Raw genomic sequence first — 27,732 nt, 5'->3', positions numbered from 1 at the left:
ATGCAGGCTACTGCAGCGGTGGGGATAGCTTCTGGTAAAGGCTCCCACTCTAATGGAGGAAACATCCAGAAAGGTGAGGGGCCAGGCCAGTTGGCTTTATTCTGGGTGGAGAGAGGTACTAACTGTAATTGGGCAAGGCAGTTCCCTGTCCACTGTTGCTACTTTTTAAGCCTTTCTCCTAGTAAGGTGGTAAGATTCAGCGTGTTTTTAATTTAGCAAACTCACTCAGGTGATTTCTGGTGAATATGGGCAGCCTTCACAGGACCTCTCGGGTAAATGGAACATTTAGGAAAGAAAAGGTGAGCCAGAAGAGAGGGTTTCTATCCAGCCAGGCCTTCAGGGTGGTAAGTGGAAGGTGGGCAGGTTGGCCTCTGCTACCCAAGTTGTAGATGTTTTGTCTTCACCCCAATCAGAAATTTCTTTTTCTATGGTAATGGTAGATGAGAAAATAAGAAATAACAAGAGCATAAAAAGCAAGATGACTAAGTTTTTATGCTTATGAATATATGTGGTTTTAACACACACACACACAATATTAGAATAAAATATAAAAGAATACTTTTATAATCCTGTGGTAGAGAAGGCCAGAAAGACAAAACCCAGAAGTCAGGGAAGAAAAGACTGACCCATTTAACTAATCTTAAAAAACATATAGTATAAGATTTTATAGGAAGTTAAAAGATAAGCAATAAACTAGGAAAAAGTCTCTCATATTATAAATATGAAAAACAAAGAATTAGTATCCAGAATACATAACTAACTCCTCTACAAATCCCTAAGAAAAACAGATAAATTTAAAAGTGAAGCTGACACTTCTAGCCTTTGCTCCAACCCCATATTTATAATAGTTTATCAGATATTCACATGTGGGTGTTTTATCACTGACCTCAAACTTCACTTGCTTGGAACTGACCCCTCAGTATCTCCTCCCTCCCCTACCCTGTTTTCTCTCTATTCCTCTTTATAGAGTGCCTCTATCCCTTTAGCTCCAGATATGCCCATTCAACTGTAATACCAAGTTGTAAACCTTAGCATTATCTCAGAATGATGTTCAAGCAGGTGGTAACCAGTTGGTAGTCATGAAATCAATTTAGCTGATTGCGATCAGCTTTTTTAAAATAAATTAAACAGACCAGAAAATACCAAAATACGTTGGACATTGAGTAGTTACTGTTTTGTAGGATTTTTGTTTCACTTATATACATACATATGTGTGTGTGTGTGTGTACTGGATCTTGATATAAAACGTGGTTCTGATTATGTTCTTAATCCAAAAAATTTCAAAAGCCATCATCTCTCCCTCATCTCCCATTCCTAATCAACCACCAAGTCTTGTCAGTATGGCGCTTTTATACCATCTTCTCATCCCTCTTCTGTACTTAGTCTCTCTGCCTCAGTCTCCCCTTCAAGCCTTTATTCTCACTGTCGCCACGGTTATCTAAACTTATTCTGTTCTCATGACTACCCTTTTAAGAAGCTTTCAGTAGTTGTCTGTTGCCTTAGAGTAAGAGCCATTCTTCTTAGCACATTATAAAAGGCCTCTTTCTGTTCATAGCTCCTGTCATTTCCATAGAGGTGTTGTATTCCAGAGTGGCTTACAATTTCCTGAAAATGCCATGTTCTTTCATGTAGCTAACTTTCTATGTGCATGCTATTTGATTTGCCTAAAATAACTGTTTTGTTTCAAAACACTTTTTAAATGTGAAGTTTCCTCTGAAGTTTACTTCTTCTTTCTTCTCAAGCATTTTCCCGCTCGTTAACACAACTCTGTCACTGTATTTCATGTAAGTGTCCTTTTCTTCTCTGTGACCCTTAGGAAAGCCGTAAGTGCTTGGGTGCAGTGCCAGTGTCATCTTCCTTTTGTTTCTGCAATGCCTGAGGCTGTTGTTAGGAGGCACTGAAAGATTATAGAGTGGCTGCCTTACAAATAATAAACACCTTGCCACTGAAAGAATTCAAGAAGAATCTTGGCTAGTATCTCAGTCAGCTGGGGCTACCATAACAAAATACCATAGTCTGGGTGGTTTAAACAATATGTATGTATTTTTTCACAGTTCTGGGAGCTAGAAGTCCAAATTAGGGTGCCAGTGTGGTCAGGTTCTGGTAAGGGCTCTCTTCCTGGCTTGTGGACGGCTCCCTTCTTGCAGTGTCTTCACATGGTGGAAAGAAAGAGCAAGCTCTCTGGCACTTATCCCATCCTGAAGGCCCCATCCTTGTGACCTCATCTAGCCTTGATTACCTCCCAAAGGCCCCATCTCCAGTTGTCACACTGGAAGTTAAGGCTCTGACAGACATACGAATTTCGAGGGGAATAAAATTTAGTGCATAGCAGCAACCGTAAGGGTTATTTGTCATGGGTAATGTAAAAAGTATTCCTATATTGGGAAGAGCTTTGATCAGATCATATCTAAGGTTTTTCTGGTGTTTAGCTTCTGTATTGTTAATGATGCCAACATTTTCTTCTTCTTTTTTTTAAATCAGATGCACCTTCTAATCCTAAGAAAGAAGATTTGTTATTATCTTCCAATGGTTGTAACAAAGCCAAATTGGCTTTTCTTGATGATGACTGGGATTCCTTGGCACTAGAAAAAAGAGCTAATGACAAAGAAGTCAGCAGTACTGACCGAATGGATTTATTGGAGCTATCTTGTACCGGGAGTCTAGATCCTAACAGGGAGAGCATGCAGTCTAGCGAGTTTGAGGACAGTATTGCTTTCTTGAATGAAACATACTCTATACATTATTCAGAGTCGAAACTAAAGAATGGAAGTCTCATTCATTTAAATTCAGAAGTAGATTCTGAAATGCAGAAAAGAGAAGGAGTGTTTTTTGATATTTTGGAATATCAAGGTAATAAAATTATTGGCTTGGAAAGAACCTGTAAGATTTCAGATGATGATTATAAAGAAACTGCTGAAGATGCAGAAAAGCATGATATAGATGAAGACTCACAGCAGGAATATCACATTGCAGAAGAGCAAGAGTACATAAGTACCCATTTATCTTTTGACCAAATGAAAACATTGAACATACCTAATCTGGAAGTTGTTAGACTGAGAAATTCAGGTTATGAAGTTGAATGTGCTAGCAATTTAGAAAGTAATCATGTTAAATTGGAAAGTAATTGTAGCATCTCTTTAGATTCAATTGATGTTTATGGACAAGAAGATGCACCTCATGTCTCCAAGTTTCAGAATTCCGTTGCGTTAAGAGAATATCATGAACCAAAGCATGAAATGTGTAAGGAACAAGAGATGAGTTTAATGTACCACACAGTCTTTGATGAAATTGTACTAGGGAGTAGTCCGCTTGAGAACCAGGAATCTCAGTCTACGAGTGGTTTGTTGATCCCTCAAAAAGCATTAAAAACTAAAATGTACACTGGCAAAATGAAATGTCAAATAATTGAAAGTAAAGATTTTTGTGGGAATGTAATCGTTGAGAACAAAAAGTCGCACCACCGTGAAAATCCTAGCACATCACAACAAGACAAATCTTCACAGACATTACTCCAACCCTGTAAAGATTGTCACACATCCTGGACCTCTATTTTTGATGATTCAGTAATTTCTGCCTGTGGATATTCACATTATAAAAGCCTACAAAATACTCCTAATCCAGCCTTAGATTTTTCTGTTACTCTCCCGAGGATTGCAGTCAAAGACAGTCAGGCAGTAGAACATATCTCCCTGAAGATTGCTGATGGCAGTACCACAAGTAAAACTTGCTTTCACAATATAGAAGGAACACGTCCCAAATTAGTGACAGATGCAGCAAACGGGACAGTGACAGTTAATCAGACAGTGGATGTTAGCGCTGATTTTAGGGCTTGTTTCACAACCAGCAGGGCAACAAGTGCAAGATCTTCTGTAGCATCTACTTCAAGCAATACAGAGATCACAATGATGAACAAAACACGGCCTGGTGAATGGCCCAGTGAGAAACAGAGAAGCGTGGCTTGTAATACAGATTGGTCATGCAGTCAGGATGATGACGATGCACCAGGGGCTGCGACAAAAGGATCGTTGGGAAAATCTCTCTCCGTTGACAGTTCAAAACCTAATGGAAATCTCCTAAATAAGGTAAAGCCAATATGATTAATAATAAAATTTTATTTGACCTTATATAGAGGCTGTGTATGATAAAATAAATGGTTTGTTGAATTATAACAGGGGTCCCTAAGGCTTTTGTGAGGAAATGCTGGATGAGGAGAAAGGTGAATAGATTGCTGCCAAACTCTGTCCTCCTTTGGTGGCAGCTGTTACCACCAAGTCAGTTAGAAATTGGAATTTTACATCTTACCAGTTTGGAACTCCAGATACAACATATATTATTTGTGATCTATTTCTAATTTCATTTTAAATCATGTTTTCCAGGATCCCCTGGAATTAAGAAAAACATCTGCTATCACAGACTTAAATAAACATCCTGAAAGGTAAATCAGATGTATAAACCTGCAGATATACATGGGGAAAAAATCAAAACAGTAATTTGGTTTTTTTGTAGGGTGTTTAACCATATGGGATAATAGCTAAACGGGACTTTAAGAGATCATCTATTTCAGCCATTTGCCTTCAAATAAATAAATATTAGGATAATGTATAACTTTATTTTTTTTAAAGATTTTATTTATTTATTAGAGAGAGAATGAGAGATAGAGAGCACAAGAGGGAAGAGGGTCAGAGGGAGAAGCAGACTCCCCGCCGAGCAGGGAGCCCGATGCGGGACTCGATCCCGGGACCCCAGGACCATGACCTGAGCCGAAGGCAGTCGCTTAACCAACTGAGCCACCACTTTAAAGCTTTTCACTTACTAAGATTCTATCTCAATAATTCCTTCAGAAACTCATGGCGTCTTATCTTTATTTATTCAACCCAAATCTATACTGATTTAATTATTCCATTTTCCTTCATTTGATCCCTCCCTAGACCAAAACAAAATAGCACCTATGGAAAACTTCACATATTTGAAGAAGTAAATAGCTGCTTTCACTGGAGTATTTTAATCTTGATTTTAATTCATTGTGTAATTTACTCTGCATCTGTGGAGAACCTGGGGTGGGGGTTCAGAGAGGAAAGGGCAGGTCTCCGAGAAGCCAAATTCGTTTTCATGCTCTGAGTTCCTTTACTTTTTCCTTCACTCATTCTTCATTCTCCTAATGAGTTTAATCTGCTCCTTGCTCGCTCTCCCTCAAATAAATAAATATTTTGAAAAGAGAGAGAGAGATAATACATTTAAGAACCATTTCTATCCAGAATGCTTATAACTTTAAAAAACATTGGCCAAAGCTTGATTTAGGTTGAAAATCTATTGATTATGGATAAATAAAGTTGATTCTGTACTTCAGAATCCTTTTTCGGTAAAAGAAAGTATAAAGTGGAAACTTTTTTACTTCCTTGACTGCTAGAAAGAATATATTTACTTTGACTTGACATCCTTATTTTCTGAAGATGTAATGTTTCCTACAGCCTTTCCATCTTAGTAGAAATTGATTTAAACTTGACAGAAAATTTTAAGAAATTTAAAATCTCTTTGAGAGGCATGTCATTAACAGAGAAAAATATTTGGAATCTTACCTAATCCAGTCTTTTATTTTAAAGGGAATGTCAACTTTCTAAGGAGCCGGCGAAGAGTTTGCCATCAAAGTGCTGTCAGAAAATCATGCAGCGAGCCATCAAAGCAGAGTTGCACCTTTTAAATGTTCACTATCAGATGTGTCACCGCCACTGCACTGATATTTACAAACTCCTAGTGGAAAACAGGGCAGGGGTAAATAGGTGATTGTTAATTTTAAATCTGTATTTTCTTAGAAAGTTATTACAAACTTTAAATTTATACCAGAAAATTTCTTTAATTTTTATTTTTGAAAGGCAAAGTGAGGGGTAGATTGTAACTGGGTTTTGTTAGCTGGCCTAGGGGTAATGGACTTTAAAAAGTCATACATTTTAATTTCATGGGGAGGCAGCAGGGTATGTCAGGATGGCGAATCCAGTGAAACGATAGATTGGATGTTTCTTTATAAAGTCCCAAGTACGGCTGAAGTCAGTAGCACAGTTTTGCATGACATCCTGCCACAGTCTCTCTAGCTTATATACTGAGGGCTGCTTCTGCTACCCCTAGAAAAACATCTTCTTTGGTTTTCTTTTACTAAATATTTAAAAGAAAAAAAATCTGTAGAGATCTGGTAGAGTTGGAACTCAGCGTATAATATAATAGTGTTAAATGGATGACTTGTGCCTAAGGAGTTTTGTAAATTTGACTTTTGAACAGAAATTTATCAAGTAATTCTACTAAGAAGGAATTAGGATCAGCACTACTGTCTGTTTTGGGAGACTTAAAGGTTAGGTATGAGAGCTTGAAAGAAAAAATACACAAGGGCATGCCTCTGGAAGAGCTGCCCCCGCTGTCCGTGGAATCAAAATTATTATCGGCCTTCTCTACGTTTGCTTCTACGGTGTGTATGTATGTTTTATAATTAAAATTTTACTCTGTTTGCACAGAATACATTTTAAACTAAAAGACTTTTCTTCCCTTTTCTCTCTTTCCAGCTAATGAAAGAAGAGTCACATGTGTAAGTTATGGTTTCATCTAATGTAGAATTCATTAGATCTTAAAAATTGCTAAATTCGGTTAACTTTGAGTGTTGGTCCTTTTTCAGAACATCGATAAGCTATTTAATGAAATGTTTGTCTGTTTAGCTTTTCAGAAGCAGATCCTGAAGTAGATAATCAAAGTACACGTGATGTCAACGTCTCTTCAAGCCTAAAAAAGACACTCTCTCAAGTGAGATTTTAAAAAATAGTTCATTGGTGTAAATCTGTAATTTTATGGCTTAAGCAAAATAAACCATAATTTTCGGAAGCTCTCACATCTTTTTTTTCACTCAGCTGGCTTTGTGTACTACCACTTGAGGGATATAACTGATCAGAAGGAACATAATGTCCTGATCAAACAGATGTCAGTGGTATCTGTTCAGTAAGGTGACCATCAAACCAGGAGACTGCTGAGGATGAAAGGCAGTGACATTAATGACTCACCATGACAGTAGTTATAATCCTGAACTGTCTAAGGCAACCACGGCTCACGGCCGCCGTCACGCCGATGCAGTGTGCTTAAAACTAGTAAAATGTTATCTGCATCTCATGAGGTAAAGTAATACCTCATTCATTTTAGACAAAGCAAAAGCTTAATTCCTTCTTTATTGAAATGACAAAATTAGTTTTTCAATGCCTTTCACAGGTGTTCTTGATCTCTCTGTCCCCTAAGGAATTGTGTGTCCGGTAACAGTCTGTGTAAGAGCACTCTGCAGAGTGTGAAGTGGGGTAGAAACACAGGCTCTATTCCTTGTGAAGTGAGGCAGTGCCGTAGAAAAGCTGAACTTTGTTGCTGTTTTCGGATTTTGGTCTTCACCCTGAGGTTATGCCGTTTGGGTAGTCTTAAATAATAAGATGCATTTCAAAGCCAAAAGTAAAATAGTTTATTGAGTTATATACTTTCCTATTAACAAATGATTAAAAGTAAATTACTTTAGCAAATTAGGTATTCCATCGTTCTACTTGATTAAAAAAAAAAAAAATCTCCGTTTCCGACAAAGATTTAACATCTAAAACCAGATTTTTATAGTCTCACATTTCTTATACAATTTGCTAAAACACATTCATTTAATGGTACATAATGTTCTGGAGGATTTTTTTTCATCATTGTAGTGGTAACAATGATATAACCTTATTTGGGAGAACAATAAGTTATTTTTAAAAATGTAAGATACAGATATAATAATTTTTATATAATCTTAGTTTGGGCTATAAGACAATACCTATGATAAGTTAGGATGAAATTTTAATACCTGTCTCATTAAATTAACAGGTTATGTGTGAAAACCATTACAGTGGAGGGTAGTGTTGCTAAATTTCAGCTACTCATGTACCATCTTCACAATTTTCCATAGCCATGTATTACCTATAATGTTACTTACTTTGTATTTTTCTTTAAATGATTTTTTTTTGAGATTATTAATCTATTTTAGAGAGAGCGCACATGAGCGGAGGATGAGGAGGGGGAGAGGAAGAAAGAGAATCTCAAGCAGACTCCCTGCTGAGCGCGGAGCCCGATACGGGGTTCTGCATCCCGTGACCCTGAGATCATGACCTGAGCCGAAATCAGGAGTCAGACACTCAACTGATTGAGCCATCCAGGCGCCCCTAAATGATTCTCCTTTTTAAATAAATTTATGTGTAAAAAGTAACTATTAAATATGGGAAAGAAACGCCACTTTTTGTAAATAAAAGGTATATATAAGCACACATTACATTAAATGTATTACTGTTAATTGTTAATGTGAAGAGTAGAGCACTTCTGAAAATCATCTCAAGTACTCCTTGTGTGTGTGTGTGCCACACTTTGCTAAATAATGGTAGTGTTGTCAGTCACTATAAAACAGGCTGAGTTCAAATCCTTTTCTTGTTAAGTGTGACCAACATAAAGCAGAAAGTTAGTTACTTTCAGTTTGCTGACCTAAGAAAATGATTTTGCTTTCATTGCCTTCATTGTCATGAGGACTGAACAATGTTAGTGAAGAGTGCCTGCCACATAATAACAGTGCAGTAACCGTTAGTCCGTATTTATTGTTGTTTTTATTATTTTAATCCTCAGATGTCCTTACTGTCTGACAGCAGTCATCCCAAACAGGATGCACTACCCAAGGAAGATGGTTTAAAAAATGGTGACATAGATGTAGACTTAAGTCAGCTGAAACTCGATGACAAAGGTCAGTGTATAGATGTAGTCCTGTGTCATTGCCCAAAACCAAGTAGCAAAGTTTAAAATACTCCTAGTGTCCATTCATTAAATCAAAATCAACATTTTTAATTGACTGAATGGCATCATTCTGATTATGAACATTAAGTATGTTCTTATTACATCTACTTAACATCTGTAAGGTTACTTAATATATTTGATAATGTCAATAATACAGATTTAGTCTTCTGGTTCATGTTTTCCAATCTGAAAATTCTTTCTTCTGTCCAGTTTGTATCTATGTAAATTGTACTGTTTTATTTTTGTCCTCTATGAGAATAGATTATAATCATTCCGGAAGGATCATTAATTCAATTTTTAATGAAATAGAGCTGCAGTACTGATTAATCCCTTTTTAAAGATGTTTACTGTTTATTGTGTATAAAAATGTGTCTCTTCACCAATAAAGGATAATTTAAAAATGAGAAAAATAAGGCTTTTAATGAGCTAGGAATCAGTGTTAATTAAAAGAAAACTGGGAAGCAGATCACTCAGAATAGTATTTTTTATTCGGGGCTAGCAAAAAATCTCAAAGAATCTTTATGCTTAGTTTATATTTTGCTGATACTTATTTTTACATAAAACTAGTAATTGTCCTCATGCTGATTAATTCTGAGAAGCTTAATTTCTCAGAGTTTAACATACATAATTCATAGCTACTTGTATTCAATTTCTCAGACTGCAAAAATTATCGAGAAATAAGTGAAGACTGGTTTGATGCTAAAGAAAACCTGACAGGAGTTGACTTGTCAGGAATACAAGAAAATCAAACAGAAAAAGACAAAGGGGATCCAAAGTTTCCACAAGGTTGGTTCTTAACAATTTACTAAGAAATCTTACTCTAGCTCATTTTGTAACCATCTTCTGTGTTTTTCTGAGAACTAAACTGTTTTAATATTTTATTGTTTGTGGCTTTCCTTTATAATTATAAAAAATGAGAAATTGGACATTTAGAGGTCAATTTTTCTAGAGAGTAAATCAGTTTATTTTATTTTATTTTTTTAAGATTTTATTTATTTATTTGACAGAGAGAGACACAGCGAGAGAGGGAACACAAGCAGGGGGAGTGGGAGAGGGAGAAGGAGGCTTCCCGAGGAGCAGGGAGCCCGACGCGGGGCTCGATCCCAGGACTCTGGGATCATGACCTGAGCCGAAGGCAGACGCCCAATGACTGAGCCACCCAGGCGCCCCATCTAGAGAGTAAATCAGTTTAAAATGTTCATTTCTTTCAGAAAACTGCTAAAAGCTTAAATCCCAGATTTAGTTAGCAGTAGAGATCCGAGTCCTTCCTGCCATTCTGGGCCAACACCAGTGCTCTTCCTGGACACTCTCTTCCTCTGAACCCTCAGTGGATCTGTCACATTGGCATGAGGGATCCAAATAGTCCTCTTTCCCTTACTTTCCTGAAATAGATCAAATGATTAATGTTTTCACCTTTCGTAGTCTTTAATTGCTTATAATAGTTGGAATTTCCTCTAGTATCTGTGATCATTGCCCTTCTATCATTTCTAAATATATGCTACCTTCCTTTATTTCATTTCTGTATGCTTCCATGGATTTTTATTTGATATAATAGCAATGGTTTTATTGGGCTTTTTTTGCTTGCATAAATAATGCTTATTAAAATTTTTAAACAGGGACACCTGGGTGGCTCATTCGGTGAAGCATCTGCCTTCAGCTCAGGTCATGATCCTGGAGTCCTGGGATCGAGTCCCACATCAGGTTCCCTGCTCAGTGGAGAGCCTGCTTCTCCCTCTGCCTCTCCCCCTGCTTGTGCTCTCTCTCTCTCTCTCTGTCAAATAAATAAAATCTTTTTAAAAAAAGACTTTTAAACAAAATATAAGAAAATGAAAATTTAAATTACCTGAAGGTTCTCCAGTCTGCAGTAACAACTGTTACCATTCATTTATGTATTTTATGCATATATTTCATACACATATACAGTTTAAAGTAAATGACATTTTATCATCTAGTTTTATCATAACTACTTTTTTTCCTTGCATTATTTTTGTCCATATCACTTAGCACATACTGTGTACTTACCTTACTTGATCTATGGACGACCTTCCCACATCACATAATTAGCTGAGTGAGGTTGGATTTTTTTTATAGTTTGTTCACCACCCATCTCTAGTGCCACATACAGTGTTCTGCCCATGGGGTAGTTAGTAGTCTTGTTGTATTGAACTAGTGCAAGGTAAAGGGGATGAGTCGAATGTATGTCTCCTAATGCTTATTTGCTGTAGCTTCTTGCTGCTCCACACCCCAGTGTAGAAGTATACAGATAAATAGTTTCACTGTCTTCTCTGTGACTGTACGTTATAAACCAAAGAGATTAAGCAAGTTAAAGGAAGTAAGTTAATGAAGAAGGTTGGGTTATTATTGCCTGGAGATGACGGAGTCTGCCTGCATTGTAGCGCCACCACTGAACTAGATTTGTGGGGTGAAGTGCTGGGCATCCTGCCTGCAGTGTGAGGGGCACTCAGGAGGGGTGAGGCTATTATTATTGAGTGAAAAAACTAAAGCTTAACAACCATCCCATTATTATATAAAAATATAAAACAAATAAATTAAAACTAAGAATTCATGCACCAAATATTTATTGTGTACTACCCATGTGCCAGGTATTGGTTTTGACAGTAAACAGAAAGAATTTCAATTCAGTGAATCCTTTTTGATTTCAGAGCAAGTTCTCTTCAAAATGGAGACTATGAACATGCATTCTGAGAATGGAAAAAACTGTATCTGTAATCCTACTATTTGTGGTTCCCAAAAAGTGCTATGTAAATCAAGTAGTTTGTACCCCCCCCTTTTTTCTAAGGTGCCATTACCATTAACAGACTATATACCTGCTATTGATAGTTTTCTGATTTCAAGGTTTTGTTGGTGTGGTGTTTCCCTAGCACAGGAATATACATAAGCCCTAGCCAGGATTAACATGGGGGTCCTCTGCACATCCAGCTTCCTAGATAGCATGTCTTTGAACCAAAGACAAATGAAAGACTCCTTTCTTAATTGTGATGTAATTGATTGTCCTGATGAGATGTTATTGACCCATTTTTGAGCTACAGTCCAGTCTCTGAAGATGATATGATTAAGGCCTTAAAATCTTAAAACTATACTCTAGGCTCTTGGTCTTCAGACTAGTTCTGATGTTCGGTAATAACTCTGTAATAAGCTTTATGATAATAAAATTTTTTCACATTTCTTTTAAAATATCAATAATAGTCACATATTATGTTTCTCTACAAGCAGAAATGAAGAATATTGAACCTTTACGAAAAGATAAAGGTTATTTGATACATGTTGGTGGTCTCTGCCCTTCAGTATCTGAGGTATGCCAGGACTTATTTTCTGAGTTTCATTTTAAAATCTATTAATTGTTCATATTTTGATTATTTTTTGTTTTTTCTACCTTTCACAAACTTTTATTTTTCTTTCAGGCTGATTTAAGGTCTCATTTCCAGAAATACCAAGTTTCTGAAATTTCAATTTACGATTCTTCTACTAATTATAGGTAGGTTTCCCAAATTCAGTAAGGTGCATTTACTGGGTGTGTGCTGTGTGCCAGGGGTTGTGTCGTGGACACCAGCCACAGTGGCGGTAAAGTCAAGGGCCATTTCGCAGAGCTTTTGTGATCCTGGAAGTATTACTTGATGTGAAATATTCTTTTAGTATTTGTTGAATCCTTTTTTTAAAAAAATTTTGCTTTTTTATTACTTGAAGTATTATACATTCTGTGTGGAAATTTAGAAAACACATTTTAAAAGAAAAACTTTTCTTTTAAACAATATAGCCATACTTCTGTCTTTTGAAAACAACTCCTTTTCAGATTTGGTGTATGTCCTTCCATTGACATATCTAGGGCTGGTGATTTCAGAAGGATGACTCTTGCCTAACTTTCTCAATCAGATGGTTAAAATTCTGGTTAGATTTTCCAACTTCTTTTTTGGTCCTGTTATATAGCCATATAACAATATAGCCATACTTCTGTCTTTTGAAAACAACTCCTTTTCAGATTTGGTGTATGTCCTTCCATTGACATATCTAGGGCTGGTGATTTCAGAAGGATGACTCTTGCCTAACTTTCTCAATCAGATGGTTAAAATTCTGGTTAGATTTTCCAACTTCTTTTTTGGTCCTGTTATTTTTCCACGACAAGGTCCTATGGACATTATCTTACTTTGCCAAATGTTTTTAAAATTAGCCTTTCACATTGAAGCCTTTGATCCACCTTGAGGTTATGTTTTGTGTATAGAGATTAATTTTAATTTTTTTAGAATAGATAACCAATTGTCCTAAGACTACTAATCTGTGTTACTCTGGCATAGAGCAACTTTGCAAATGTTTTACATCAAATTTTAATATAAATTAAATAGAAGAGCATAAGAAATGCTGTCTTTTACTTCCCATCTTTGTTTCTTTTTTAAAGATTGTATTTATTTATTTGATAGAGTACAAGCAAGGGGAGCGGCAGGGAGAGGGAGAAGCAGGCCCCCCACTGAATAAGGAGCCCGATGCGACATGGGGCTTGATCCCAGGACTCTGGGATCATGACCTGAGCCGAAGGCAGACGCTTCACTCACTGAGCCACCCAGGCGCCCCTAATTTGCTTTTTTTTTTTTTTTTTAGGATTTTGTTTATTTATTTTAGAGAGAACAGGAGTGGGGTGGGGGGGCAGAGGGAGAAGGAGAAACAGGCTCCTCACTGAGCAGGGAACCCCATGCAGGGCTCGATCGCAGGACCCTGAGATCATGACCTAAGCCAAAAGCAGATGCTTAACCAACTGAGCCACCAGGCTCCCCTAATTTCTTTTTATTTAGTTATTCTAAATGAATATTCTTCCTAATCCCCAGGTAAGTATATTGACCTTTTTATTTTTAAGGGCAGCTATTCTTGTAAAAGATATGTATGTATCCAGTAGTTATAAAGTGAAGTCTCAGGCAATTTAGTCATTAACAGCCCTTTGCTTTCTGCTTTTTATATGTTAGATATGCATCCCTTGCTTTAAAAAAAAACACTGATGCAAAGATGGCTGTGAAAGAAATGAATGGGACAGAAATAAATGGAAAATCAGTAAATGTGCGGCTTGTTAAAACTCCTGGAGAATATACATCACCACTTTCCTACAAAAATGGAAATAAAGTTACTTGGAATAATTTGGAGAGAAGCACCAACAAAGAAATCAGCTCAGTCTCCTCTATTTCAAGATTGCCCAGAACTAGGCCAAGGCAGCTGGGATCTGAGCAAGACAGTGAGTTTTCTCCTTTTGACCAGAAGGTTAGTTTTCTTGATGGATCCCTTCAGTGGTCTTCGTATAGGCCATACTGCAGTAAGTAGCTTTGTAGAACAAGTCACTCCAAAATCAGGGAGCTTGAAGTGGAAATGAGAATGTTAATCTGTATCCTTTTTAACCTTGGATCCACCCTAACTTGTTTTTTTTACAACTCCAGTTGCTCTTGGAGGAGTGGGGGATGTAGATCTTCGTAGGTCTGGCTATAGATTATTTCTCTTTATCTTTAACTAGACTCTTTGCCAGTGCTTTGCAGTCTTTTTTGTACCTATTCTTGGATAGTATTCCTGTGTAAGCAGTTAATTACTCTCTCATCCTTTCTCACAGTTAATCTTGGCTCATAATTACTAAAACCATAAAATATAGTCATTTTATTATATACATGCCCTCAATTTTACCTCATCAGGGTTTTAAACACTACATGGAAAATGATGAGGTTGCCCCTTTTACTCTCATCTCTCCGCTGCTCAGCAGTGTGCCTGGGGTCCTATAGGAGTTCCACAGATTTTTTTTATTTTATTTTATTTTTTTAAGATTTTTTTTTATTTTTTATTTATTTGAGAGAGAGAGAGAGAGAGAGAGAGCACAAGAGGGGGTAGGGTCAGAGGGAGGGGCAGACTCGCCGCTGAGCAGGGAGCCCGACGCAGGACTCGATCCTGGGACTCCAGGATCATGACCCGAGCTGAGGGCAGTCACTTAACTGAGTCACCCAGGTGCCCCGGAGTTCCACAGATTTTTTAAAAAATTTACATAGAGTAAAATACACTCCTTTTGGTATTTTCAAGTTTAGGCACATTGACGTGTAACCACCACCACAATCAAGATACAGAACAGTTCCTTCATTCCAGAACATTGTCTTATACTCTGCTATTTCCTGTTCTTATGATTTTACCTTTTCCAGAATGTCATAGTAATGAATATTATGTAACATTATTAGCCTGACATCTTAGCTTAATGCATTTGAGACTGATCCATATTGCTGTGTGTATAGCATTTCATTCCAGTTTATATTTTGGCCATTTTTATTGGGTTGTTTACTTTTTTAAGGTTTTCATTTAAATTTCAGTTAGTTAACATACAGTACATTAGTTTCAGGGGCACAATATGGTAATTCAACACTTCTTAAATCAACTGGTGCTCCTCACAACAAATGTACTCCTTAATCCCCATCCCCTGTTTAACCCATCCCCCCACCCACCTCCTTTCTGGTAGCCATCACTTTGTTCTCTATAGTTGAGTCTGTTAGTTTCTCTCTCTCCCTTTTTCCCCCTTTGCTCATTTTTTTTCTTAAATTCCACATATGAGTGAAATCATACGGTATTAGTGTCTTTCTCTGACCATCTTATTTCACTTAGCATAATACACTCTATTCATGTCATTGCAAATAGCAAGATTCCGTTCTTTTTTATGGCTGAGTAATATTCCGTTGTATATGTATACCACATCTTCTTTTTCCATTCATCAATCACAAAAAATGAGCAATCTGATTAAAAAATGAGCAGAAGACATGAATAAACATTTTTCCAAAGAAGACATACAGATAGCCAACAGACACATGAAGAGATGCCTAACATCATTTATCATCACGGAAATGCAAATCACAACCATGATGAGATACCACCTCACGCTAGTCAGAATGGCTAAAATCAACAACACAAGAAACAACAGCTGTTGGCGAGGATGTGGAGAAAGGGGAACCCTCCTACACTGTTGGTGGGAATGCAAGCTGGTGCAGCCACTCTGGAAAACAGTATGGAGGGTCCTCAAAAAGTTAAAAACAAAACTACCCTGCAATTCAGCAATTGTACTACTGGGTATTTACCCAAAGATACAAAAACACTAATTCAAAGGGATACATGGACCCCGATTTTTATGGCAGCATTATTTACAATAGCCAAATTATGGCAACCACCCAAGTGTCCTTTGATGAATTGTTGTTTATCTTATTATTGAGTTTTGAGAGGTTTTTTATGTTCTGAATACAAACTTTTTATAAGATACATATATATGACTTCGGAATACTTTCTCTAACCTGTACTTAGTCTTTTCCTTCTTTTAATACTGTCTTAATTTTGATGAAATACAATTTATCAGTTTTTTTCTTTTTTAACTTGTGCTTTTAGTGTTGTATCTAAGGAATCTTTGCAAAACCCATGGTCACAAAGATTTTGAGTTGATCTTTATTTAATACGTGAGGTATTATCACCTTTCTTTTCTCAGCTTCTCAACATTTATTCATTACATTCATTTATTTAGAGAATATTTATTGTCTACCATGAGAGGCAGAACCTGGCTCCACTACCTACTTATTATGTGACTGGGCAAGTTACCTAATCTCTGTGTCTGAGCTTCCTTATCTTAAAATGGAAATAATAGTTCCTGCTTCACAAATGTTGTTAGGTTTAAATGAATTTAATACAGAAAAGTCCTTAGAACAGTGCCGGGCACAGAAAATGCACTCAGTCAATAGTAGCTGTTACTGTTGTTGAGCAGTAATTTGGCTCTTTCTTAGAAATCTCATCCTTTCTGTGGTTTAAACTATCACTTAAACTGTTGTATCCCAAACTTTTATTTATTCAGCAGTTATTACATACCAACTATATACATAAAGATTCTAGGCACTGGGAAAGCAGCAAAGAACAAAACAGACCAAAAAATATGTGTTCGTGTATAGCTTAAATCTAGTGAAGCAAGGCAATAAGCAATTAAGTAAAATAGGTAATGTTCTGATGGGATAGATATAATATTTTATGTATTTTGCCCTGTCTTTTCATCTAGACTTTAAAGTCTCAGCTCTTCATTTAGTTTGAATCTTTATGAGATATATAGTGGTTTCATGCAATTTATAGCCTACTTGAATGGTTTTAATTAATCATTTTAATTTTGTCTGTTCGATTGGATTGTAAGATTCATAGGTGGAGGGGTTTCTAATTTATATGACTAGTTTTCCTTCCATAGTATGGGGTCCAATTCTGGACATACAGTCTGTGATGATTACATATTTAGTAAATATAGAATATTTATAATTAACTATGTAAAGCAGCCTTTCCCTGTCAGGTTAGGTAAGAGAACTAAGCCTCCATGCCATAAGCCTAAGATATCCACTGTATGTAGTGAATTAAACTCCCTCCTGCACTGAGAATGGAATTAATTATGTCCTATCTTTGGGGAAATTGAGAAAATAGTTAACATCTGTGTTCTGTGGTTCAGATGAGGAATCCCAGTTGAGAAAGGCTGATGTAGACATAACTTCAAATATTTTGTCACTATTAGAAAACATGTGTGACTTTTTTTTTAATACATGGCTCTGAACATGGCTCAAGTAAATCTACTTGGTATAAATAATCCCAAATCAAAGCAAATTTCTTAGGAATATTTATTTTACCATTTGTAATTTTAAATTTTAATTAAATAAGCTAAAGTGTTTATGTAATGGTCACTGATTTTAAGAAAACTTTAAAATGCTTATTTAGGGTGTCAAGAAGAATTGTAAACAGATTGAATCTACTAAATTATTACCTGATACACCTATTCAATTCATACCTCCAAATACATTGAATCTGCGTAGCTTTACCAAAATCATGAAGAGGCTGACTGAACTACATCCAGAAGTTCACAGGTAATGACTACAATTCTATTTAAAGTGGTTTTAATATTTTTATGTAAAAATATAGTTCAATGTGATAACTTACCCATATTTAGAATGTGTTACTTTGGAAAGACGGGTGCTTATGTGTGTTTTCCTTTTGCATAGAGACCATATTATAGATGCTCTTCAGGAAGTAAGAATAAATCATAAAGGTTTTCTGAATGGCTTATCTATTAATACTATTGTGGAAATGACTTCATCTGTCTTGAAAAATTCTGCTTCCAGTTAGGAATGAAAGAAGTAACAAGAGGTAAATCAAGTATATCTTTTATATTTAAATATTACTTAAAATTTTTAAGTTCTTGATTTTTTCAAATAAAAAATAGTATTAAATTTAAAGTAATAAAATAAGGATATTATAAAATTAAAAGGCAAACATACTGTATTAGTTAACTACTAATGCAAAACCAGTTACCCAAGCGCAATTGCTCAAACAACCTTCATCATCTCCTAGTTTGCAGGTCAGGATTCAGGAGTGGCTTAGCTGGGTGGTTTTCACTTAGGAACTCTTGCAGTGTTGCAGTCAAGATGTTGCTTGGGCTGCAGTCATCAGGAGGCTTGACTGAGACTGGAGGATGTGCTGCTGAGATGGCTCATTCACAGGGCTGGTGGCCACATGGGCCTCACCACATGGACCTCTTGTTGGGGCTGCTTAAGTGTCTTTACATTGTGGCAACTGGCTTCTCTAGAGAGAGAGCAAGATGGAAGCTGCAGTGGCTTTGTGACCTAGGCATACTCCATGGTTTCTGTCACATTTTAGAAGTGAGTCACTGTATGTATTCTACACTCAAGGGGAAGGGAATTAAGCTCCCCCTCTTGAAGAAAAGTGAATCAAAGAATTTGTGTATGTGTTTTAATTACATGCACAAACGTGGGATTCTTTGTTATAAAATAGTGAATGGGGATTTGTTTGCAGTTATAGCTGTCTAGGTGATTAAAGCCAACTTGCTATAGAGAACAGGTAGAAAAGCTGAATAAATGTAAAGAATGTCTGTTTAAACAAGGCACTGGGGAGCTATCGCTGTGATCATGAATTAGTGGGCCAGGGTACAGAGATGAGCCTCAGGAAAATATGCCCAATGTTTGGGACATATTTCCCCTGGCATTATTTGCAAAGGGGTAGAGCTCGTTTAAGGGACCCTTCTGATAACATTGAAGCCAGGGAGATGGGGCCTTGGTGAACTCTCAGCAGTGGGTTGGAACCCCAGCAGGTTGTACTGCTATGAACCAGAAATAGTTCTTCAGAGGGACTGTAACTCAGCTTCAGAATTTATTCCCTGAGTTGAGTGAAATGATATGGGGTTATTTCTGACATGCGCCTAGCAGAAATGAAGATAAGAATTCTCTGGAACAAAGTAATGTCATTTTAGGCTTCAAATTATTTCTACCAACAATTTTGTGTATACTAGTTATTTTGTAAATAAGAGTGCACAATCCAAAATAACTAATAAATGAAATAATTAGTTCCTATTAAATATTACCTATTCTAGGTAATAGAAACTAGCCACAGGGACTCCAGATATTTAAGTTATCAGACACATTTAAAGAATATATGCTTATATGTGATAGACTGTTTGCAAAAATGGCCATGATTATTCTCTTCCCTGCATTCGTGACCCTTTGCAATGTGACTTTGAAGCTCCTTTCATCAAGATGTGGAATCTGTTTTCCCACCCACTTGAATCTAGACTAGCCTTTTGACTTACTTTGACAAGTTGTGCCTTTTCCAAGCCTAGTCTTCAAGAGGACTTGATTACTCTGCTCTCTCTTGGAAATTTGCTGCAGCCATGTGAAAAAGCCCAGAGAGTCTGTTAGAGAACAAAAGATTACATGGAGGATAGCCAAGGCATTCCAGCCTGTAGCCAGCTGCTCCTGAACATGTGACAGAATCTGGCATAGATCAGGAGATCAACCCCCCTCCCGCCCCCCACCCCCACCCCGCCGCCGCCTCCCGCCAGCCTCGCAGCTGTCCGTAGATAGAGGCATGAGCAAGCCCAACCAAGATGCAAAAAATCCTTCACCTGAGTCCAGCCCATTGCTAAATGGGCAGAATTATAAGCTTAAATAGATAGTCGTTTTAAGCTACTAAGTTTTGAAGGTGATTTACTGCACAGCAAAAGCTAACTGATTCAGACGTATTATATTCAGGGGGACAAAAGACAAGATTGAGAATTTCAATATAGAACTGAAAATATTTTAAAATTGGAAATTCCACTAATGAAAAAAGAAAAATTTAAATTAATAACTCAGTTAATAGGTTCTATAGCATATTAGACAGTTGAAGTGAGAATTAGGCTAGGAAAAAAAAAGAAAGATAGGTTAGAAGAAACTATGGAATGAAGCACAGAGAGAGAAAAGGATACAAAACCTGAGAGAGACAGAGTGAGGCAGTCTAGGGATGTAACTGAGTTTTAACAAAAAGAAGGGAGAGAAAAAAGAATAGACAAAATTTTTGGAAAAAAATGGCTGAAATATTTTTTAAATGATGAAAAACATCATGTTATAAATTCAGTACAACCCTTTCAAATCCCAAACAGGAAAAATAAAAAGACATCAGTATATCGAGAAAAAAACAAAGCTAAAATCTATAAAGCAGCCAGAGGAAAAAAAATTTACTTCAAGAGTACAATTAGATTGACATCTGATTCTTTACAGAAGCCATCAAATAATTCTACAAACTTTGAGTTCTATACTCAAAAAAAGAACCTTCAGGAATAAATGTGAAATAAATATATCTTGACTCAAAACTAAGATAATTTATTACTTAGAAGAAGACTCACTTATAGTAAAGAGAATACTAAAGAGTGTTCTCTAGGAAGAAGGAAAGTGGTTTTAGATGAAAAGTCAGATGCGGGAGAAGTGAAGATTAAAATGTGGTATATATCAATTAGTATTGACTATATAAAACAAGAATAGTGGTATTTTACAGGTCCAATAAAAAATATATGACAATAGTAGTGTCTAAGTTGAAAGGAGATTAGGTACTTATTATTCTAAATGCCTTGTAGGTTGGGAAGAGGGTAAAATGTACTGTTGGGGGTCCCCGGTAACTACCTCCCCCCAGGCTCAGTGATTCACTTGGAAAACTCACATGACTCAGTATATGGTTGTACTCATGGCTTTAATGTATGACAACACAATGATACAAAGCAAAATCAACAAAGGGAAAAGCCACATATGGTGCTGTCTAGAGGGGCCCAGGCATAGGCTTCCAAGAGTCCTTTCCCAGTGGAGTCACACAAGGCATGCTTGTTTCCCCCAGTAATGAATTATGACAACACATATGAAATGTTGTACACCAAGAAAGCTCATTAGAGAATCAGTGCTCAATATTTTTATTGGGGCCTGGTCACATAGGAACCACTGCCTAGCACATACCAAAGTTCCAGACTCTAAGAAGGAAAGCAACTGTTTGGTATAAACCACATTGTTCATACAGTTTTGGTACAGTGAGCCACTCTTCAGGGATTGGTGGAAACCCTTCCAAAATCCACGTTCCTAGACTCTAGCCAAGGGCCAGCCTTGCGAGCAAGTCTTCGTAGGGAGAGCAGTCCCGATCCTGCTGTGTTAACTTTCCTTTTACACATATGCCAGTTGATGCCAGACTTTGATAATAAGTAAAGGATGCATGTTGTAATCTTTGGGGTATCACTAAAAGAATAATTTTTAAAAGTGTACACAAAATGAAGTTGGAACCTTACCTTATACCATGTACAAAAACTAATTCAAAATGGATCAAAGACCTAAACATAAGAGCTAAAACTATAAAACTCTTAGAAGAAAACAAAGGAAAAGCTTCACAACCCTGGATTTGGCAATGATTTCTTGGATATGAAAAGATAAATCAGACTTCTTCAAAATTTAAAATGTGCATCAAAGGATACTCTCAACAGAAGCAGCCCACAGAATGAAAGAAAGTACTTGTAAATCATTTATCTGATAAGGGTCACTATCCAAAACATATAAAGAATATCTACAACCCAACCATAATTTTTATTTTATTTTTTTTTAAGATTTTATTTATTTATTTGAGAGAGAATGAGAGAGAGCACGAGAGGGAAGAGGGTCAGAGGGAGAAGCAGACTCCCCGCCGAGCAGGGAGCCCGATGCGGGACTCGATCCCGGGACTCCAGGATCATGACCTGAGCCGAAGGCAGTCGCTTAACCGACTGAGCCACCCAGGCGCCCCATAATTTTTAAATGGGCGAAGGATTTGAATAGACATTCCTTCAAAGAAGATATGCAAATGGCCAGTAAGCACATGAAAATATGCTCATTATCACTAGTCATTAGGAAAATACTGTCAAGACCACAACGACACAGCACTTCACATCCACAGGCTGGCTATTACCAATAAAACAAAACAAAACAAAACAAAAAACCTCAAACAGAAAATGACAAATGTCGGTGAGGATGGGGAAAATTAGAAATTTTGTGCGTTGCTGGTTGGGAATAGTGCAGCCACTGTGGAAAATGGTATGACAGTTCCTCAAAACGCTAAACTTAGAATTAGCATATGATCCAGCAATTCCACTTCTGGGTAACTGGAAGAACTGAAAGCAGGGACACAAACAGTTAATTTGTACACCCGTGTTCAAAGTACCACTATTCATAAGAACTAAAAAGGTGAGAGCAACCCAAAGAGCCATCAGTGGATGAAGAGAAAAAATGAGATATATACATACAATGGAATACTATTCAGCCTTGAAAGAAATGAAATTCTGACCCATAGTGCAACATGGATGAGCCTTGAAGACTGAGATAAGTGAAATAAGCCAGTCACAAAGGGACAAATACTGTATGATACCACTTACACAAGGTACTTGGAGCAGTCACATTCATAGAGACAGAGAGTAGAATGGTGGTTGTCAGGGGCTGGTGGAGGGGGAGAATGGTGTTGCTGTTTAAACTCTTAGGAAGATGAAAAGGTTCTGGAGATCAACGGTGGGGATGATTGCAGAACAATGTGAATATACTTAATGCCATAGAACTGTACACTCAAAAATGGCAGGTTTTATGTTACATATATTTTAACCACAATGTTTAAAAATTTGTCATTCCAATCCTAATATGGGGATATGGATTAATAAAAATGTTTTTTTAACCTACAAAAGTAGGTAATAAAGGAGAGTAAAAAGAACACATAGAATAGGCAGGACAAATATTTAGTAAGATGATGAAAACCCAGTTATATCAATAATTAAATATGAATGTGAATGAACAAAATATTCCTATGAAAGACTCAGATCGTCAGATTGGGTTTTTAAAAACCAACTATAGGGGCACCTGGGTGGCGTTAAGTGTCTGCCTTCAGCTCAGGTCATGGTCCCAGGGTCCTGGGATCGAGCCCCGCATCGGGCTCCCTGCTCCGCGGGAAGCCTGCTTCTCCCTCTGCCACTCGCCCTGCTTGTGTTCCCTCTCTCGCTGTGTCTCTGTCAAATTAAATAAAATTAAATAAATAAATAAAAACCAACTATATAGTATCTCTAGAAACACATCTTAAAAACATTAGGATCTCAAAAGATAAAAGGATGGAATAAAGAGCCATCCTATATTAACGTTAGAGTAAACTCTAAAGCAGTAAAACTACTACTAAAGAAGAAATATGTAATTTACTAAGAATAAATAACAATTTGAAATTTGCATGCATCTAATAAAACACCTTAAAATATATAAAGGAACTATTTCCAGAACTATCAGGAGAAATTGGCAAGTTTACAATTATAATGGAAGAGTATAACATACCTCTCTGATAGAAGCAGCAAAAATAATCAGTAATGGTATAAATGATTTGAACAATCCAAATAACGAACTTGACTTATTGGACATTATATAGAATGTAAGGCACATCACAACTGCAAAGTCTCTTCAGGTCATCTGAAATGTTTACAAAGTTGGCCATATGCTATACCATAAAATAAGTCTCAATAAATACTAAAGGATTGAAAAAGAGTGTGTTCTCTGGCTACAATTCAAATAACCTACAAATCAGCAGTGGAAAGATAAATAGGAAATCCCTCTGTTTGGAAATAAATGTCTAAATAACCAGTGAGTGGAAGAAGAAATCATATAAGGAAAACTAGAACATAGGTTTTAGTTAAAGGATGATAATGAAAATCCTCCACATCAAAAGCTAAGGGATGCTGGTAGAGCTTTGTAAACAAATGGATAGCCTTAAATTCCTATATCATAAAAATGATACAAAATTAATGAGCAGAGCATATAACTCAAGAAGTTAGAAGAAAAACCAAAAATAATAACCCAAAGGAAGTAAAGAAGTGTGAAAACTACTGAAATAACAAATATACAGTAAGGGTCAACAAAGTTGATTCTTGAAGAGATATAATAAAGTTGATAGACCCCTGATGAAACTGATAAAGCAAAAAAGTGAAGACACAAACAAGGTAATATTTTTCACAAAGGAAATATCACCACAAATCTTAGGCATTGAAAAGGTGAGAGGACATTGTAAATGACTTCAACATATTCAAGTTCTTTATTAAATGGGCAACCTCCTAGGAAGATTCAACTTAACAAAAACAGACACTGGAAGGTATAGAAAATCTTACTGGTCTTGTATTTATTAAAGAAATTGAATCATAAATAAAACTCTTCCCACAAAATAAAATCCAGGCTCAGATGGCTATATTAATGAATTCCCCAAACATTTAAGGAAGAAGGAATATCAGTCTTAAGTTTTCGAGAGAAATCAGTATAGCTGTGACACCGAAACCAGACCAGTGACATCACAGGAATGGAAAATTATAGACCAATCTCATGAACGTGGATGCAAAAATTCTTTTGAAAGTATTAGCAGACTGAATCCAACCATTTGTAAAAAGAATGATACTTTATGGCCAAATTGACTTTATTTCAGGAATGATTCATTTAACATTTGAAACTCAATGTAATTTACCCTATGAAGAGAACAATGGAGAAAAATCACCTTTTTATTTCAGTAGATAACAGAAGTAGATAAAATTCACCACCCACACATGATAAAATTCTGAACAAGCAAGATATAAAATGTCAAATCTCTTCTTCATGAGAAATCTCAGGGTCTTGAGATTTTATGTGCAAACTAACAATTTAACCTGCCATAATTTCATTAATGCTGGCAAAAGACCTGAGCCTCCTGGGACAGAGACAAAAGAGTCTTTTCCCACAGTGATAGCAGTAGCCAGAATATTATTTTCTTACCTCATTCCTCGAGCCTCAGTGCACCTAGGGCAACCCAGTGAGAGCCAGCAGACAACCACACACACATACAACGGGTTACATTACAGGAAGAACCCCATGCTGAGGGAACCCAAATATTTTATTACGGGCTGCAGGCAAACCCACCAGACCTTTGTCACGGAGGGAGATATCTGTATTATACTGGACATGTTTGTCTTTAAAATAATGATTTTCATATTGTAGGTATTCATTAATAAACCAGTTTGTGAGTCTGCCTGTATGATACCAGCCAAGGTGCTTCCCGGTGAAGAAAGTAGATTTAATGTGTCACTTAAGTGATTTTTCTGTTCATTTCATTTTCTGTCATCATTTTTACCACAATGACATTCTGGTTTCCTCTGTAGAAACAGAATAGTTCTCTGTATGTATAATATCTAGTGGCCTGTTTCTGTTTTGATGTAGTAGTAGAGTTTAGTGATATGCTTAGTCAAAGGATAGAATTTAATGTAAAGGAGTATTTTTGATATTCATAAATATGAAAAATGAGTTTAATGACAATGATTGGTTTAATAGTAGAGTGTACTGATAAATAACTAGAGTAGTCCCCCCTTATCTTCAGGGGATAACTTCCAAGATCCCCAGTGGATGCCAGAAACCACAGATCATACCAGACCTTACATATATACTGTGCTTTTTTCTATACACACAAACCTGTGATAAAAGTTTAATCTGCAAATTAGGCACGTAAGAAAGTAACAATGACTAATAAAACAGTTATAACAATATAGTGTAATAAAGGTCATGTGAATGTGGTGTTTCTCTCAAAATACACTGTCCCTAACCTTGTTGTGATGGTGTGAGATGGTAAAACGCCCCCGTGATAAGTGACGTCGGAGGTGACGTGGCCTTAGGCTACCGCTGACCTTCTGGCAGTACTTCAGAAGGAGGGTGGTCTGTGCCTGCTCCTGGACCCCAGTTGACTGCCGTTGATGAAACCTCGGGAAGGAAGAGCGCAGAGAAGGGGGCACTTTTGTATCTGCTTCTGTGGAACATTGGATTTAGCATAATCAGTATGTTTTATGGTTGATTTCTCCCTTCTTTTCTTGATCTATATAGAATTTCCTTGGAAAGCATGAGTTCCCTCCTCCAGAGAATGTTCTACAACACTTAGAAAATAATTGTGGTAATAACAAGATGCCATGATTAAATAGGCTAAATAAGTGGATTTAGCTGCGTGTGTTCTACTTTATAGCGTTCCCTTCACATCTAGCAGCTGTTGTTCCTACAATATTACCATCTTCTCTATATTAAAAATACAAGATAATTTTAATGTTTATAAACTTTATATTTCAAACTTGTTACTCAGAGACTTCAAGTTGCATATTTTGGATTAGAAAAAAGGGTCATGTCTATTTTAAAAAATTTTTGTTAAATGGGTTTTTAAAAATAGTGACCAAGAGGTTTATTGTTTCAGAGTCCATTAAACGATCTCCATACATGAAAAATATAATTTACCTGAAGTTCGTACTTCCAGTTTTCAGTAATCTTAAGACTTAATTGGATCACAGGATAACAGATAAACTGAATTCATAGATACATAACATTTTGGAATGTGTATATTTTTAAGCTTCCAAGACAGTTAAATTCATGCTCTGATACATTTAATGCATTTTTTACTTTAGTATAAAACATTTAAGGGCTCGCTTCGGCAGCACATATACTAAAACATTTAAATGTATTTTCCCTATTTTCACTAGGAAGAGTGAACCCATGTGTGCTTTGGTAAAACACTTAAATAGTCACCATATTGCTTATTTTTGTTTTTTTATAGTAAGTTCTATTAGGTTAAAGTGTAAATTGCAACAATTTTCAAAGCCTAATTTTATGTCCTATAAATTTCTTTGATGGATTACTTTCTTAAAGTAACATACTGTTTAAAGTTGCAGTTTTGCCAATATTAAGATGGACATTTAAATATCTATTTTCTTCAAATGTTCAAAATGTTTAGAGCATTCAGTAGTTGGTATCATTTGATTAAAAGTTACTCACTTAACATATTTGATGTATTTGTATTTAATAAAGGCAGAATCTATAGTATCACTGTAAATTTAATACTTTCTGCAGGTTTGATGGCGTTTTCCAGGTGTGAACGATCCTGTTTACGTGGGGTACACATGGACGGGAAGGCTGACCATCAAACTACTGGATTTCAAAATTTTCCTCCTTTAAGGGATTTTTGGTTTTATTTCATATTAATTTATCTCCAGGTACTACCAGATCCACCCCAAATATTCTACCAGGAGTTGGGTTCCAGGATAAAAAAAAAAAAAAAACAATTCTTAAATGAAACTTGAGAATCCTTGCTTTTAGCCATACATCAAATTAGTAGAATCCAAGATTGTGGAGATTTCTTCCCAAATGTTAAATCATATGGTTATTTATATTAAAAGGCTGCATTCAGAGTTAACATTGAATAAAGTTGAAACATGGACTAGACATTATTTTCAACATGCCAGCAACAATAAGAAGCATACCTCTAAGTCACTGGTTTCCAAAAGGTTTTGAAGTGAAATCGCTTTTTAGAATACAGACTGCATTCAGTTTGGGGAAAATATAGAAGTTACTGCAAGTTGCTGCATTCAATTTGGGGAAAATATAGAAAGGATCATTTGATATTATAATTTTCAGGTTTCTTAAATAAAAATGTCCTGTTAAAAAACTAAAGGTAAAGCTCAGATAACTTTTATAGATCAAAAAGTTATGACCAGTAAATTGAGTACTGTTATGAAGCTTCCCAAGTTCAATCTAACAACTG

General features: G+C 36.3%; 1 protein-coding gene across 1 annotated transcript; it reads left to right on the top strand.

Annotated features, from left to right (window-relative positions):
- Nucleotides 1-27,566, top strand: RBM44 (RNA binding motif protein 44). The gene is made up of 15 exons (XM_088022009.1): nt 1-73; nt 2,482-4,082; nt 4,377-4,435; nt 5,601-5,777; nt 6,271-6,454; nt 6,549-6,571; nt 6,699-6,783; nt 8,653-8,767; nt 9,475-9,603; nt 12,052-12,131; nt 12,240-12,313; nt 13,788-14,076; nt 17,563-17,708; nt 17,844-17,988; nt 27,042-27,566. The coding sequence occupies exons 1-14, from the start codon at nt 1-3 to the stop codon at nt 17,965-17,967; spliced, it is 3,159 nt and encodes a 1,052-aa protein (XP_087878135.1). The 3' UTR covers nt 17,968-17,988; nt 27,042-27,566.
- Nucleotides 27,567-27,732: the final 166 nt, after the last annotated feature.

This window comes from Eumetopias jubatus, unplaced genomic scaffold (assembly GCF_037043125.1).
Source record: "Eumetopias jubatus isolate StellerSeaLion01/CBP00866 unplaced genomic scaffold, mEumJub1_p1.0 scaffold_3, whole genome shotgun sequence".
Lineage (NCBI taxonomy): Eukaryota > Metazoa > Chordata > Mammalia > Carnivora > Otariidae > Eumetopias > Eumetopias jubatus.
Note: the sequence above shows the minus strand (reverse complement) of the source record. Positions and strands in the feature narration are given on the sequence as shown.

What these genes read in the sequence shown, in the direction of transcription:
- RBM44 (XM_088022009.1), top strand. Translation starts at nt 1, where the DNA reads ATGCAGGCTACTGCAGCGGTGGGGATAGCTTCTGGTAAAGGCTCCCAC. An exon ending in TGGAGGAAACATCCAGAAAG is followed by an intron (nt 74 to 2,481) that starts GTGAGGGGCCAG and finishes TTTTTAAATCAG; the next exon opens with ATGCACCTTCTAATCCTAAG. An exon ending in GATTCTTCTACTAATTATAG is followed by an intron (nt 12,314 to 13,787) that starts GTAGGTTTCCCA and finishes TTTATATGTTAG; the next exon opens with ATATGCATCCCTTGCTTTAA.